Genomic DNA, 15,926 nt, shown 5'->3' with positions numbered 1-15,926 from the left:
AAATTATTGTTACAAATTATGAAAGTATTCCTTCTTATATAAAAAAAAAAAATGTTCCGCATATTTTAAGAAACCCCAGTAAGTACAAGTTAAAGTTTAAGTTACAGTGGCGGCCTCATAGGAGGGGCGTCACAATTTTTCTGGTATTCATGAGAGAATCAATAGGTTTATAAGTTTTATTTTTCGGTATTCCAATTGAATCAATGGATTTTTTCGGTATTCTACACGAATCAACGGATAATAGGAATTTATCCCTTTTTCCTTATTTTTCAGCATTCCACGTGAATCAACAGATCACAAGATTCGTTCTATGCTTCCACTACGTCATTTGGTATTCGTCACAATTTTTCTGGTATTCATGAGAGAATCAATAGGTTTATAAGTTTTATTTTTCGGTATTCCAATTGAATCAATGGATTTTTTCGGTATTCTACACGAATCAACGGATAATAGGAATTTATCCCTTTTTCCTTATTTTTCAGCATTCCACGTGAATCAACAGATCACAAGATTCGTTCTATGCTTCCACTACGTCATTTGGTATCAGAGCTAAAATGCTCCTATATCAATTTCACCACATTACGAGATTAGAATTTCTTATGCCTAGATGGAGGTTTTGGTTTCCCATCTGGCTGTATCTCTGTTGGCTGAACATATGGTCGAGAAGCCACCTTGGTTGTCTAGTCCATTTGTCTTTCAAGAGCTGAAAAGTCTCAATCATATGATGAAAACATCATACATGGTGCTGCATCTGAAGTGCATGGATGAATCCTCAGGTATGTTTTTGAAAGCCCATGGACTATCTGGATCATCTAGATGATATTGTCTTCTGGTTGTTTGAGACTGAGGCTTGCAAACTCCTTTCTTCTTTCTTCTTCTCTGCTTGGGCAATCATCTTCTTCATCATCTTCATGGTACATCCAACAATCACAATCTGGGTCACGCATAGAGGGATCATAATTCCATTTGAAATGACCATCAATCATGTTGGTGTAGATCTTAAACCCGTCTATTTTGAAGCTATCGACATGGATGTCTTCTTCTATAGACACTGGCCTAATCATTATGGATTGGAAGACTTCTAGTGTTTTACTAGGACCTTCATCAGGATGTTTGAAGATAGTTTTTATCTTTCTGTCTTCAAATTGAATGAAGGTTAGATCAAATGTATGGATGGGTTTGTTGTTCTGGAGTAACTTTTCGTAGTTGGTGAACCACTCTAAGGGCATGAGCTTTGTCATCTCTTCTCGGGAGAGTTGCCTAGGAATCTGCAAAATGGTCGGCACTTCATTTTCTATTTCTGCCGTGATAAGCAGAGTATCTAGGGTATGGCCTGAAACTAGGAGGTCAAATGCATGGTTCTGAAGTCTATAGATAATCTGATGATGGAGTGTGGCTATGTACGAGGATGGAATCTGTTCTGCACAAGAAATTTAGAGTTGGACTTTGAGACATGTGGACAAGTGTGGGTCCTTCAGTAGGATATTAAAGTTTGGGAAATGGACAAAGTGGTTCCTATTACTGCATGTTTGTACTTAGTATATCTAGTATCTAGAAGTACTAAGCGAGCAATGACAGGTAATCCTTTTCCACTATAGAGGGTTAGGATGAGCCTGATTGCTCTGAAATGGAGATGAGTATGACCTTCAGTAACCCATCGAGAAATGAGCTCCTTTGGAATTTCAAGATTAATGTATTGTTTTTGAGTTGTGCTGGGAACAAGACATTTATCCAATCTGGAGGACTGAATGTATTCTTTTATGACAGGTCTAAAATTGGTGATACGTTGTCTAATATTACGACGGTGTCTCCTAAAAACATTATATGGATTTAACAAAGGATGGACTGACTCTTGAACTATGGCAGTTTCAGGAATGTGGGAATATTCTACTAGGTTTTCTATTTTAGAGGCAAGGGATTTTTTATAGGAGTCGGGAATAGTAATGGATGATGATAACCTGACTGGTTCTAAGAGCAGAGATGTTTTCTGGGTTGTATCCATGTGTGTGTGGTGTCCTCTCTTACTCTTCTTCCTTCCTCACCTCTATATCATAATATTCTACAACGTAAACATGAAGTAGTACTGCTTAGGCAACACATATCTAACATTGATCACGCCCTTTAATGGAATAAATTAAGATCCCTTAGATTATACAATAGAAGAAACTAAAAATTTTCAGCGCAACAGTTTGTGCAAGTACAGACGCCAAAGCCTATTTATTCTCGAAAGTTTGCCACAAGAGAAAATCTTGACCATGACCATTTGATTTCGTTGAACATGTTTCCAGCACCTGCAGTCCAGTTAAAAGTCAATTTGTGTGTCTACTAATCTGGGCAGAAAAATTATAAGCAAAAGCAGCGAAAATTATGCAACAATACCTGATATATTTTATTTGGTTCCTCCTTGTCTTTGACCTCTGTTCTCAAAGCTAATATAAGCATTTCTGATATCTTGTAGCTCCCGGATAACATCTCCCATGTTCATTCTTTCGTTTGGGGATTCTTTTGAACATGAAATTCCAATCTCCAACACTGAAACCAAGCAATTATGCAGATGATTGCTGATCTGATTTCCTAACCCTTCTTCAATCTCTATCTCCATGCCTCCCATATTGTTGTTGTCGTTTTTCCTTGCATCTAATTCTCTTTTCATCATTGCATTTTGTTCTGCTTCTATAGCGAAAAGAGAAGAGTCCACTATTTCCACAAGTCTTTCTGGCAAGGCTGTCCTAACGAAGTTTCGAAGATTGTAATCATCTTTGAACATTTCATCGGTGGGTCTCTTTCCAGTGAACATCTCCAATACAAGGATGCCATAACTATATACATCACCCTCTCTTGATGGCCCTCCACCCATTCCATACTCTACAATTTGTAATAGCAATACATTTATGAGGTATAAAGTACTGATTAAGAGGTAAAATTTCAATTCTGGAGATTTCAATCCCTCTGCGAGAGTAAAAAATAGACATAAATATATGGAAGTGTTTATGCAACAAACACCTGATTCTATTTGGGTATATCTCAAGCCTAGTCTCTCACAAAAAGTCATGTCATTGCTTAGCTGATCATGTTCAAGGGATCGTTTATTCATTACCTTTCTTTTAAATGAAAAATATTGATTAGTTGATTGAATCCTTTTCTTTTGCACACGTTTGGGAATGATGTTTTTTTATTATTGAATAAAATGGCAATAATATACATATCTAGGAAAAGCTTAAATGAATCAAGTACTTATTAAAAGTTGTTACCTCGAGCGACATAGCCAATTGTTCCCTTCATTCCAGTTGTGCTAGTTTGAGCATTCGAGAAGCTGGTTGTGTTTGAGATCAACCTTGCTAATCCGAAATCAGTTACATGGGCAACCATTTCATTGTCAAGAAGAACATTGCTAGGCTTCAAGTCACAGTGAACGATCGGCTGGTCACAATCTTCATGAAGATAGTGAATTACAGAAGCCACATCGATTGCGATATTCAGTCTTTGAAGTAGGTTCAAACGTGTCGAGTGGTTTTCATCATTATTCATTGGATGCAACCACTTATCAAGGCTTCCATTGGACATATACTCAAAGACTAGAGCCTTGAATTCATTGCCGTTGTAATCTATGCTAGAGCAACAAGTCAAGATCTTAACAAGATTTCGGTGCCTAACACTTTGTAATGCATTACATTCAGCAATGAAACTCTTGTCAGCTCCTTTTTGCTGGAGATTGAGAACCTTCACAGCAATTGGATTTTCTTTCTGATCAAGAATGCCTTTATATACAGAGCCGAAGCTACCACTTCCAATCAACATGCTCGGAGAGAATCCATTGGTAGCTTGAAAAAGCTTCTCGTACGAAATTTTCAAAAGAACACTCTGTTTTGGGTCTTCGACACTTGTTTTCCTTTGAGATGATCTCCTTAAATGCAAAATAATGCAAGTACTTGTGGAGAGAAGGAAAAATGCTACCGCCAAAACTATTACGATTGTTAGTTTGAGGCCATTGATTTCCCTCTTTTCAGACTTCTTTCTGGGGCATGCTTGAAGATGCAACTTTGGTACACCTCCACAAAGCTTACTATTTCCAACTAATGAGACAGCACTTATGTTCTCAAATACACCTTCATGTGGCACTTCCCCCACAAAATCATTAAAAGAAAGATTCAAGTACAACAGAATACGAAGTTTCTGTAAATCCTTTGGAATTTCTCCTGTCAAGTTATTACGTGAAAAATCCAAGTACCGAACACCTTTCAAAGAAGCCAAAGTAGTAGGCAGGATTTCCTGAAAGAAATTCCCTTGCAGATAAAGGGAGTCCAAAACCTGACAATCACCAATGGTTTCTGGGATTTTACCGGTCAAATTGTTTTCAGAAAGGTCGAGTGTATTGAGATTTCTTAGCTTGCCCACTTCTGCTGGTAGGTTGCCAGTCAAGAAGTTTTTTGACAAGTTGAGCTGGATGGATGAAGAAAGAAATAAAAAAATTTCTTTGGGTATTTCTCCAGTCAATCTATTGTTTGAAATGGCAACGAATTGCAGATTATGACAATTGGCAATTTTCGTGGGAATACTCCCTTCTAGCCTGTTGTGTGATAGATCAAGATTAAACAATTGGGTAAGGTTCCCTATGGATGAGGGGATTTTTCCTGATAGCATGTTCCTCCCCAAAGACAAAAACCGCAAATTTTTTAGCTTCCCTAAAGATGTAGGGATGACACCGGTGAGAAGGTTAGATTCAAGGCTCAACATGATTAAATTGGCAAGATTTTCTATGGCGGAAAGATTATTACTGGATATTTGATTGCCTCCGAGATAAAGTCGGTTGAGTTTTGAGAAATTTGCTACAGAGTATGGTAAAACACCTCTAAACTTGTTGACACTAAGGGCCAATAGTTCCATCTGGCTACAATTTGTCAAAGGTGTAATGAAATCCAAACTGTTTGGCAAATAACTGCCTAGGCTATTGCCGCCCAAACTAAGATGCCGCAATTCTCGTAGAGCCCCTAAACTTGATGGAACTTGGCCTACAAAATTATTTTCAGCCAATTGAAGGCGTTGAAGCCGGGAAGCATTGGAAAATGATGAAGGGATCATTCCAGAGAATTTGTTACCGCCCATATAAACAATTTGGAGATTAGAGAGTGTGAGGCCGATTGTGAGAGGAAGAGTGCCTTCTAATTGGTTATTTGTGATTGAGATCTCCACCATGGCGGATATATTGTAAAAGGACCGGGGGAATGTACCAGATAAGGAGTTAGGCCCTATTGAAAAAATAGTTAAGCTTTTCAATGTCCCTAACTCGTCAGGAACACTTCCAAAGAGATTGTTATTGCCTACAAAAAACTTTCCAAGTGATGAAATGTTTCCCAAGGAAGGTGGGATACCTCCTGTGAGATTGTTTTTTTCAAGATTAAGAAAACGAAGCTCCGCCAAAGATCCAAGCTCGTGAGGAATCAATCCAATAAGTCTGTTTTTGCCGATACTTATCGCCCTAACTTTCGAGCAATAGCTTAAGTTAACGGGGATTTTACCTTCCAACATGTTGTCATACAAATAGAGATATTGCAGGCGGAACAAACGACCGACTTGCTTTGGGATTTCGCCGAGAAAGTTGTTATTTGTGAGGTCAAGGGCCCTCAGGAAAGAGAGGTTCCCACCATAAGGTGATATGGTTCCTCGCAAGTCATAGTCGCTTAGGTTCAGGGTTGTTACCCTCTGACGGCGGCGGCTGCAAGCGATTCCAGGCCAGCTACAGAAGTGAATGGAGTCATTCCACATGTTCAGGATTCCGTGTGGATCGTTGGAGATCGATTCTTTGAATTTGAGCAAAGCAATCCTATCAGTGTGATTTCCTAACGCGCTTGCAATTGTACTGTAATTCGGCTGCAATAAGCTCAGAGAGTGGAGAAGCATGACATGGAGGAACAAGAACCAAAATGCGGATGGGCTAGTGGGGTTTCGGAGTTTCATTCTGGTGATGGCCATGAGTAAAAGAGGGAGAGTAATTATAGGATACTCAAATGTTGTATATATGAAGATTAGAATATGATTATCAAAAAAAATATCCGGACTTCACGCTCTCTTTTTCTCCGAGTCTTTGCAGTAGTTGATCGTTGGAAAACAGAGAGGATAATAGTCAAGTGAATTTAACAAGTAAGGGCCACCATGTCTGTCAATGATGACAACCTTATAAGACTGGGGAACGGTCCCCATTAATTTATGAATTGGTAGATTTTCATAAATGTCGCTATTAAATCTACTTTATTTCAGAAATTTTAATACGCCAACATTCAACAGTTTACTCACTCAATCCCATGGGAATGGATCTGGGGTCAATGGTTCATTTATAGATCTGACACAAAACTGATAAAACATTTCTTGTCTGACTGAATAGGAAACGTCGATGTGCAAGAACACGACTTGTTTACTTATATTTGTACAGTTAATTACTTAATTTGATACTAATCACTTGACTTGTTCTGACTTGGCATCTTCCTTGAATTGTTAATTAATTATTTTATGGATTCATTTGTCAAGTCCGATCCGATCTGTAATTAGTGCAGCAGATTAGTTCCTTAAACCAAACTGTCGATTTTTAATATTTCTTTTTATGCATACAGGAAACATGAAGTTACAAATTTGATTATTTGTGCTGATGAGGATTATATTTTTGTTGTGGTGAAGCAAATTAAAATGAGAACATTTATGCATTCTACTCCCCTGCTTTCTTCCCTATAATTATTTCTTTACTTTGACATATAATTATCTAATCTCTTTTGTGTGGGAATAGAAACATTAAGAATGTAATAATATATGATTAACAGTTTTACAGGAAGGGATTGTTTGTGCCTTGTATTTCAAGTCATCTTCAGGAGAATTAGAAAAAGTTTTGTAATAAGTAGATATTTGTTTAACCCAACATTTCTTAACAAAGAAGCTTAATCTTAACTTAAATAGCTAAGTATAATGATAATCATCTCTAGTAGTATTTATTTTTTCAATTAACTCTTCTACAATCCCTACGAATTTCACCATTAGTCCCTGTTATGGCCCCTATACTTCCCATTTTCAGCATGGAACTTTGAAAGTCCTCAAAAAACACAAAGGGGTCTTGTGCATATGTTGTCACAATGTCACGAGCTTGGTCATCTCCAGTCACAAGAACCTGGTCAGAAGGAAGCAACCCCTCTCCAGAGACGAGGTTGATGTAGTATTGGTTGTCGAATGTCGCAGGCGTCACTAGGTCCAACTGTGCTAGAACATTGTTGCCACCACTAGCACTGGTTGACACCGAGCATAGCTGTTGAAGTGATTCGATGAAGGCTGGTGGAGATGAGGCGGCTGCTGCTGAGCCTTGTAGTCGAGCGCTAAAGGTTGAGCAGCGGGCCATTCCCATTGTGTGTGCACCTTCCAATTAAGCCACAACAGGATTAGCATTTTTCTCTGTTCCTTTATATATTGTGCATAAAGAGCATAAGAATTGGGTGATGGGGTAAAGAAATTATCAAATATTGTGCAATTATAAACCATCATATCTTTATTAAATTTCGTTATATTTTCATATTTATTGAGTCTAATATGATTTGGATTAGGCAGTATTTATTTATCATATATATGTAAGAGTCCTTATATTTGTTAAAGCAGTTATATAGTACCAGATAGAGCAACCAAGTCTTTGAGATTAAGGCCTAAATTCTCAAACTTGGAGAGAAGTTGTGAGAAAGTAGAATTTGGGCCTGGGATGTTGTTGTTTGCTGCTGTTTTGCTAGCACTCAAGCTGTCCCTCCTTCCCATTTGGACTTCCCAACTTGGTCCACCAGACTACATGAATTAGAGAAGTCAATAAATAACAAAACCCCTTAACAATAACTACACTTAATTTGGGATCACAAGAAACAAAAAATAATAATAATAATAAATAAATAAATAATGTCAATCATCAACATCACTGATTTTTCAAAAAGTTGAAGATTGACATGTAAAATTGTGGGTGTTGTGTCATAATTTGCAGGTTTATAGTGAATTTTGTGACTATTAAAAAAAAAAAAAAAAAAAAAAAGTGTGGCACTGATAAGCTCAAGAAAAATAGAGCTCACTAGAAAGACAGAGTCCCTAGCAGCTATGGCAAGAATATCAGCGCAGGAGACAGTTTCGGGGCAGAAAGTCTCAAGCTCCGATTTTATGGCGTCAATGACTTCGAAGCCCCTTAGAGAGTTCAAGTTTGGCGCCGCGGTTTTCTCACCAACAAAAGAGTTTGTGTCATCTAATAAAACAGATCCATCACATCCCTGCATATTACACAACACGCTCATTAATAAGTTACCATGGACATAATGTATAGAGTTCGAGATTATTATATTTAAGAAATAAGATAATTTGATAGAAACTAATTAAGGGGACATGCATTAACAAAGCAATCATGGAAATGGAGACGAAGTAAGGAAGCAGCCATTCTAGAATCTTCCATGACTGCTTCTTGGATCCAAGAGAAGATTATGTCCTCAACTTCTGGACAAACATCTTTGTACACATCAAACCTTAACACTCCACTAGTACTAGTACTATGATCATCATAATCACCATATGATCCATCACTCTTTGCTTTTGGCAACGTAATAACAAGATTAAGCAAAATCAAGAAAAGAGTAAGGAACTTCATATTGGCCATCTTCTTTCTTAATTGCCACTAATTAATCACTCTAGTCTTCGATTATATGCGAATATTATGAGTATTTGAAAGCTTATGATGTTGTGTATTTATAGTTGTGTTCTTGGGCCAACTATTGGCAATATGGGGTTTAGAACTTGTCAATTTTGATGATGGAAAGAGTGGTTGAAAAGAAGAGAGAAGGCTTGGTCAAGCTGTATGTAATATGTTACCTAATGCCATGTGATATTGGCAGTTCACTTCTCTTTTGTGTGTTGCAGAGTAATGTGAAAACGTTCATAAAACCAACAAATTTTGGGGCATCAAGCAAAAGAAAAAAAAGAAATAAATCTGACTTGAATTTATTTATTTATTTTATTTTTGACACATATTATCACCAAAGTTTCAATTAAATAATGAGTAAATAACTCAGGTAGAAAATGGTATAAAGGGATGTGATTGAAAGTGAGAAAATTGAATGGAGAGAAACATGTTTTTTTTTTCTTTTTTTTTTTTTTTCAATTTGATTTGTAACAATGTTAACGACATTTGCTATGCTAGTGCACATGTTACTGACGTGATCGTATCATCTTTCTTTCTTTTATTCTTTTTCTTCATGGGATAATTTTAATTTTTGTTCAAAAAGAATAAATGTGATTTTTCAAAAATAAGAACTTCTGAATCAAAATAATTATTTATATATTTAATGGACAGAAAAACTTTTGTACCTACTATATGAACTAGTTTGAAAGTACAGGCTAAAATTTAGAATTACAACAAAGTAGAATGCGTCCAGAGCTTGTTTTGATCAAGTTTTTACTTCTTCTTCAGTATTTTTGATAAAAATACAAGAGAAATTTTCCCTTAATTTTCTTCCTTTTCTTAGAAAATGGGCCTATTATTTAGGGCATCCAAGCCCAGACAAACTGTGCTTTGGGCCTTCGAACAGGTTTGTAGTCCGTTACTTAAGTTGGGCCTATCCCAGCCCAAGAAAAGCAAACGACGAGCCAATGTTGTCGTTCTGTTCTGCCTCCATCCAACGAAAGCCCTGAACTGAAAAAACCCTTCGTCTCTCTCCCTCTCTCTCTCTCTCTCTCTCACTCCCGAGCTTTTGGTCTCAGACAAAAATGGCTTCTTCTTCTTCATCGTCTTCGCCTGTGGTTACAGAGAGAAGAGGAATACCAGGAGCTCAGTTCGTCGAAGATGTCCAGACTTATCTCACTCAATCTGGACTCGACGTCAACTCCGCCCTCGCTTTCCTCCAAGAAAGGTCTCTCTCTCTCTACTTTCTCTCTCATCTCTTTCGATTCTCTTCTTTTCTTGCTATGCAATACTTTCGCAAGTATTGGATTCTTCGGAATTTGTTTAAAAAAAACCTCTACTTTGATCAGTAGATTTGACTAAATACTCTATACTGCAGTTTTTTTTTTTTTTAAATGGAAACTATGTCTGAGATTTGTGGATTAATGGTTTTGGTCTTTTGCATATTCGTCTTCGCAATATCGAAATGTGTTTTAGCTGAATTAGGAAAATGTGGTTTTAGATCGAATTAAAAAGAGCTCTTAGTGGAGGAAATCAATTTTTTTAATTAGGGCTAAATACTGGAATTTACATATATTTAGTAGTGTTTGCTTGATGTATTGGATCTCAGCTTGATATCTTGCGAATTACCGAAGTTTGCATGTGTTAATTAATTAGGTGATAATCTCGGCTAGTGTGAGTTTTAGTCGAAAATGATAGTCCTTAACGACTATTATTAACTTTTAATTAGGGATAAATACTGTAATGTTTTCGTCTCTCTCTGGTTTGAGCATCTAATTAATAATATGCAGGAGTTGATCCTGTAGATGAAATACAAGTAAGAGAAAGTTGAAATGTGGACCTGTTTTTAGTTGAAGTTGAAGTTGGTTTTTTTACTTTTTAGTTACATTTCTTGTGCAGGCTTCAGCAGTACAAGGTAGTTGAGATGAAACTTCTTGCTCAACAAAGGGATCTTCAGGTTTTCTCAACTAATCTTTCTCGTCTTGTTGCAAATTGGAATTGAGTTTTTCTTTTCTTTTTTTTTTTAATTAATTTTCTATGACAAAAACTTCCTTGATTGATACCTAAAATAGCATTGAGAAAAAAACGGAACTGAAATATTAAAACTGATCAAATCCTATCCAAAAATTCACAACAACTAATCACCCCATTATGCCTTTCCAATTCAAAACCATTAAAGAGAAGGCAGAGTCTTTGAAGGCTTTGTCGGTCGAGGCCCACAAGGAAGCTGAGTGCTTCGCTTTTTCAAAGGAATCCACAGTCTTAATCTCTCTATCTTCAAAAATCCTACCATTTATTTACTACCAATGGTCCGTGAAAAACGGAACTAAAATATTAAAACTGATCAAATCCTATCCAAAAATTCACAACAACTAATCACCCCATTATGCCTTTCCAATTCAAAACCATTAAAGAGAAGGCAGTCTTTGAAGGCTTTGTCAGTCGAGGCCCCCAAGGAAGCTGAGTGCTTCGCTTTTTCAAAGGAAACAGTCTTAATCTCTCTATCTTCAAAAGTCCTACCATTTATTTACTACCAATGGTCCGTGCTCTGTACATATATTGCCATGCCCACAGGTGCACTAGTTTTATTGACCAATTCTCGAGCTGTTAATAGATTGTGCACTAAAAGGATAATAGACTTTGGAAAACAGCAGAGGCAAAAAAAGGATAATGGACTGAAAGTTTTTGACAAAATTGGAATATAATAGATTGTGCACTAAAAGCTTACTGTGTGTACTGGAATATGTCACCTAAAACGTTGGTTAGAATGACAGGACCTTTTTTTTCTCAGCCGTTCATATTACATTGGCATGGTGTTATAATTGTAAAAAAAGTTCATCTTAGTTGAGCTTGATACTGTCGAGTTTTTCACTTTGTGGCTAAAAAATTAACATCATTAAGGTGATTTTAGGGCCCGTTTGTTACATGGGTTTGAACAGAAATTTAAATTTTGTGAGAGTAAACACTGTAGTAAAAAGGTTTGAATAGGAATTCAAACCTATGAAACAAACGGGGCATTAGTATTTCTACATTGAGCCTTAACACGTTTAATAATTGCTCTAGTCCTGTTTGGTAAGTACAAACTTACAAAACTTCTTAATATTTTTCTCCTTTCGGGTTATTCGTACTATCCACGAAACACGGCTCAGACTTAGCATCATTAAGGTGATTTTAGTTTTTCTACATTGAGCCTTGACATGTTTATAATTGCTCTAGTCTTGTTTGATAAGTACAAAATTACGAAACTTTTTAATATTTTTCTCCATTCTGGTTATTCTTACTATCCACGAAACACTCCATTAAGATGATTCGTGTTTTAGTATATAATCACGTTTTTCCCGTGTCTGGTTATTGATGTTGAACCGTGCTCCCTTTTTTCTCCTTTCTTTTAATCTGATTTACAGGCAAAAATCCCTGATATTGAGAAGTGCTTGGATGTGGTTGCAACTCTACAAGCTAAGAAGGGCACTGGTGAGGTTCGTCTTTGTTGTTTTCTAGGAATTAGCAGTTTGTATACCAATGTTCCATTTGCAGAAGTCATTTCACATGAGTTTTCATGCTTTCTTGTGTTAGACATAATAACTTCTATTCCTTTTTTGCCAGGATGCATGCTTAGTTTAAAGCCTGGGCTATATGTTTCTTTGTGGCTTTTTTGATACGCCAATAATATAGAATTGAATAGCTTCTGTCCTTATGCTGCTTAGGGAAGTATTATCATGTTGTAGATGCATAACGTAGAGTCCGTTTGATTCATGGATTATAACTATAAGATTAGAATCATTCTTGATTTACGTGTGTTTTTTGTGAGAGAAAATACTGTAACGAACCATGAACCATGATTCGAATCAGAAAACAAATCCTCTAACCAAACGGGCTCGTAGTCTACAGAATGTGAAGGATGCCAACTATCTTACGTGCTTTTATTCACAGGTTACAGCAATGAAGCATGTCCCCCTTTTTTTTTTTTTTTCTTTTTTGGCTATCTGAATCCATAATAATAATCATACTAAAGACTAAGTAGCTTACCACTTTTATTGCTCTCTGCTTGGAACATATTAGAAAATTGCTATAACATGTCAGGGATTGTTTCGAACTAAAGACATGTTTGTGCTGTTCGATTATCTAATTGAAATGCTCACAAGGGCTTCAAAATGTCATTTTTTTTTCAGTTGTTGCTTAAGTCCTTGTTCTATTTTGAGGGGAAAAAATTATTTCAAATGTTTGTAACTTGTAAGTAGTAATTAAGTCTGTTTTCCTTGGCTCCAGGCACTTATTGCTGATTTTGAAGTCTCAGAAGGCATATACTCACGGGCCCGTATTGAGGATACTGACTCAATTTGCTTATGGCTTGGAGCAAACGTCATGTTGGAGTATTCTTGTGAAGAGGTGCATTAATCTTTTTCTTCTAAAAACGCTATTGAATAGCTTCTTTGAAATTAACAAGACAAGCTCAAAGTTCTCGTATAACTATCTGGTGCAGGCCACTACTCTTCTACAAAAGAATTTAGATAATGCTAAAGCCAGTTTAGAAGTACTTGTGGGTGATTTACAATTCTTGCGGGATCAAGTGACAATTACCCAGGTAACTTTTGGCAAACTGATTCTTTTTCCCCCTTTTTTTCCTTGAACAACAATTACTGTAGCTCTAGTGCTCTTGCAAATGAACCACGTTGTTCATTGTGCATCTTCCTGACGATAGCACAATAATGTGAAATGCTAGGAGCACCGGTAGTGCCGAACACAGCATAAAGTGGGTCCTACAAGATGGGGCCCACCTTCTTAGTTGTGGTGTTCAGCACTGACCCCGTGCATTTTTTGCGCAATAATAATATGGCTGAGCTGAAGAAGCATTGGGGTTTATTGACTCCAAATGTGTGACCATCCAAAATACATTTAGTCCTATAGGGTACTCCAAATATGTTGGAGAAGTTCCACTCATTGACTTTTGGAGAACCTTTATGCAGGTCACAATTGCTCGTGTGTATAATTGGGACGTTCATCAACGTAGACTTAGACAAGCTGCCGGTGATGTAAAAGACTCGTGAGATTAATTTACCCCACCTTGATGAAAAGATGGTAGAAGATGTCTTTAGCTGAGAATATGGTTCCAAATGGTCAATACTTCTTCCAAGGTGATTGGATTATCGTCCTATATTTTTGTGCATTATATATACTCGTTAGGCGTTCGTTGCCCAAATGCGCCCATAATTGAAGTTTCTGTTTCTGAGGCCCTTCTGCTATGGAAGAAACTTGTTATACTCTTAGGACCAATTTTGTTATCTTTCTCTTGTAACATCTTAAATCGCTCCAATTTTATGATGGATTGACGTGTGTTGTGTGCCATTTAGTGATGTTTCTTTACTTAATTTTCGTAGTCTTGATCCAGTTTCTTGTGTGCCTACCAACTAAAAGTTTGCCTTGTTTACATTTTAAATCCGAGATAGTGGAGAAAATTGGGACCCAAAAGTAACTTAGATATGAAACAGATGTGTCGGCAAAACTTGGCCAAATGCAGAGACAAGGCATCAAAATCACTAGGTCTCTAAATGATGTCAGGCAGTCCCATCTTATCCCTCCTCAAAAGGGTTGTAGATCTGGATTGTTTCTGATATAATAGTGCAGTCGTTAGTCAGAAATGACATGATGTTAACGTTTGAATTGTAATATGAAGTCAACCAAGGACATGATTCCATTTTTGAAGTAAAAAGGCTGTTGGCAGCCACTGAAATATTATGGGGGAGAAAAAAATAATAATGAACAATTATTTAACAGTTGGGAAGATTCACGATTGAATGATAATAATTCACTCTCTTTTTTCTTTTTTTCTTTTTTTTCCTTCTTTTCAGGTGGATAGGCCTCTATTATCGTGTTAACAACGTTTCTGTTTTTTTTTTTTTTTAATATTGTCGACTTCACGCATGGAGTTTGCTTGTAGAAGGAATTAAGCTCATTTGATCATTCTTTTTTGGATTTTTAGTTCAAGTTTTTTTTTTTTTTTTTTTTTTTTTTTTTTTTTTTTGACTGTGTTCCATCAAGTTGGTGGGGTTATACTCGGTTCATGTGTCCAACAGCCTTTCTAGCCTTGGCATCCAAGTTGAATCATGAAATGGGCTGTTCTTATCAGCCTAGGTTTTCACAAAGAGCATCTTATAGCATGTCGGTGTCTAAAAAGTCAAAAGAATTGCCAGTTTTCACTTCTTCATTTTGCCCTCAAGTGTATGTTGTGACAAACATGAATTCTGGTCCCAAAGAAAATGCTCTCTCTACTTTATTGGTTTCGTGTGAAATGCTGTATTTAGGTTTGTTTCTCGAGCTTTTGTATCTTAGTAGCTGTCTCTATGAGTAGCTTTCGGAAGAAAATGGTGAAGAAGACCTTTAGCGACATTTGAATCTTGCAGTCTAGAGGACTAAGTTAACCTATTTCCTTAGGACGGTTGAGAACAAAAACCAATTCCCCTTTTGTTCCGGAAGAGTTCTTTGAAGGGATTAAAAATAAAGGAATTCATCCATCAATACTGTGCAATTCTAAATCCATGGGGTGTCGGTTGGAATAGTCAGGCCTTTGATTTGCTCACACAAACTCTGGGCATCCTACGTGACAAGTCATTGCTTCCTGCATTCAAAGATTGTTGTGTTTGGCAGAAGGCTCCTGTTTCTAATTAGAACTCACAAACTGGGTTCGTGGGATTTCCCAATATTAAGAAAAAAAAATACTGGGCAATTCTAAACCCGTCATATATTCATATTTTTATAGTTTTTTTTTTGGATATTGACGCGATCTAACTGTACAAGAACAACTAATACTAATAAGATTTTTCTAACCCTACCACAAGATCCTTCTCTGTTTTGTGCGCCTCTAAAAGTTTTGAATGATCTCCTTTTCAGCTTGATTTGTGTAGAATGTTACATACAAAGCAATGGGGTCCTACATTTGTTCGCGGACCATATAGTTTAGACACCTTGATCCACCATAACCACTCACGGAGCTTTCTTCTAAGATACGAACATTGATTAATTGATTTGGTCATGGTCAAGATTCCATGTCCATTGCCGAACCAAGTTAAGAGGGAGCTAGCTAATAGTGATATTTGAAAGTCCCTTTTTGTTCCTGTTTCTGGTTGACCTTCTCAAGAAGGACCCATTTTATTTAATGATAGTTGATAATATCCCTCTTGGTTCTCAGCTCTTGCATGTGATTTTCTAGTCCCAGATTACAGAAAATCTCTCGCATTCTAAGCTTAGAAGATGGCCC

General features: G+C 36.8%; 3 protein-coding genes across 3 annotated transcripts; 1 reads left to right on the top strand and 2 right to left on the bottom strand.

The window, feature by feature from the left end:
• Positions 1–2,121: 2,121 nt before the first annotated feature.
• LOC21411560 (probable LRR receptor-like serine/threonine-protein kinase At3g47570) lies at positions 2,122–5,981 on the bottom strand. Its single transcript, XM_024172442.1, has 3 exons — positions 3,252–5,981; positions 2,380–2,865; positions 2,122–2,291 (listed from the first exon to the last, which is right to left on the bottom strand). Exons 1-2 carry the CDS (start codon positions 5,968–5,970, stop codon positions 2,390–2,392), a joined length of 3,195 nt encoding a protein of 1,064 aa, XP_024028210.1. The 5' UTR covers positions 5,971–5,981; the 3' UTR covers positions 2,122–2,291; positions 2,380–2,389.
• Positions 5,982–6,982: 1,001 nt separating this feature from the next.
• LOC21386344 (peroxidase 40) lies at positions 6,983–8,653 on the bottom strand. The gene is made up of 4 exons (XM_024172443.1): positions 8,390–8,653; positions 8,082–8,273; positions 7,641–7,806; positions 6,983–7,392 (listed from the first exon to the last, which is right to left on the bottom strand). Exons 1-4 carry the CDS (start codon positions 8,651–8,653, stop codon positions 6,983–6,985), a joined length of 1,032 nt encoding a protein of 343 aa, XP_024028211.1.
• A 1,025-nt stretch (positions 8,654–9,678) lies between these two features.
• On the top strand, positions 9,679–14,017 carry LOC21386343 (probable prefoldin subunit 3). Its single transcript, XM_010108406.2, has 6 exons — positions 9,679–9,902; positions 10,574–10,631; positions 12,079–12,150; positions 12,941–13,060; positions 13,155–13,256; positions 13,639–14,017. Exons 1-6 carry the CDS (start codon positions 9,760–9,762, stop codon positions 13,717–13,719), a joined length of 576 nt encoding a protein of 191 aa, XP_010106708.1. The 5' UTR covers positions 9,679–9,759; the 3' UTR covers positions 13,720–14,017.
• The last annotated feature ends 1,909 nt before the right edge of the window (positions 14,018–15,926 follow it).

The sequence above is a fragment of the Morus notabilis genome, unplaced genomic scaffold (assembly GCF_000414095.1).
Source record: "Morus notabilis unplaced genomic scaffold, ASM41409v2 Scaffold287, whole genome shotgun sequence".
NCBI lineage: Eukaryota > Viridiplantae > Streptophyta > Magnoliopsida > Rosales > Moraceae > Morus > Morus notabilis.
This window is presented reverse-complemented; position numbering and strand designations above follow the sequence as displayed.

Coding starts and splice junctions, on each gene's coding strand:
- LOC21411560 (XM_024172442.1), bottom strand. CDS start 5,970: ATGGCCATCACCAGAATGAAACTCCGAAACCCCACTAGCCCATCCGCA. Junction 2,866..3,251: donor AATTGGCTATGTCGCTCGAG/GTAACAACTTTT, acceptor TACAAATTGTAG/AGTATGGAATGGGTGGAGGG.
- LOC21386344 (XM_024172443.1), bottom strand. CDS start 8,653: ATGGCCAATATGAAGTTCCTTACTCTTTTCTTGATTTTGCTTAATCTT. Junction 8,274..8,389: donor TCCATGATTGCTTTGTTAAT/GCATGTCCCCTT, acceptor TGTAATATGCAG/GGATGTGATGGATCTGTTTT. Junction 7,393..7,640: donor AGACTTGGTTGCTCTATCTG/GTACTATATAAC, acceptor CTTAATTGGAAG/GTGCACACACAATGGGAATG.
- LOC21386343 (XM_010108406.2), top strand. CDS start 9,760: ATGGCTTCTTCTTCTTCATCGTCTTCGCCTGTGGTTACAGAGAGAAGA. Junction 9,903..10,573: donor CTCGCTTTCCTCCAAGAAAG/GTCTCTCTCTCT, acceptor TTTCTTGTGCAG/GCTTCAGCAGTACAAGGTAG. Junction 13,257..13,638: donor ATCAAGTGACAATTACCCAG/GTAACTTTTGGC, acceptor ACCTTTATGCAG/GTCACAATTGCTCGTGTGTA.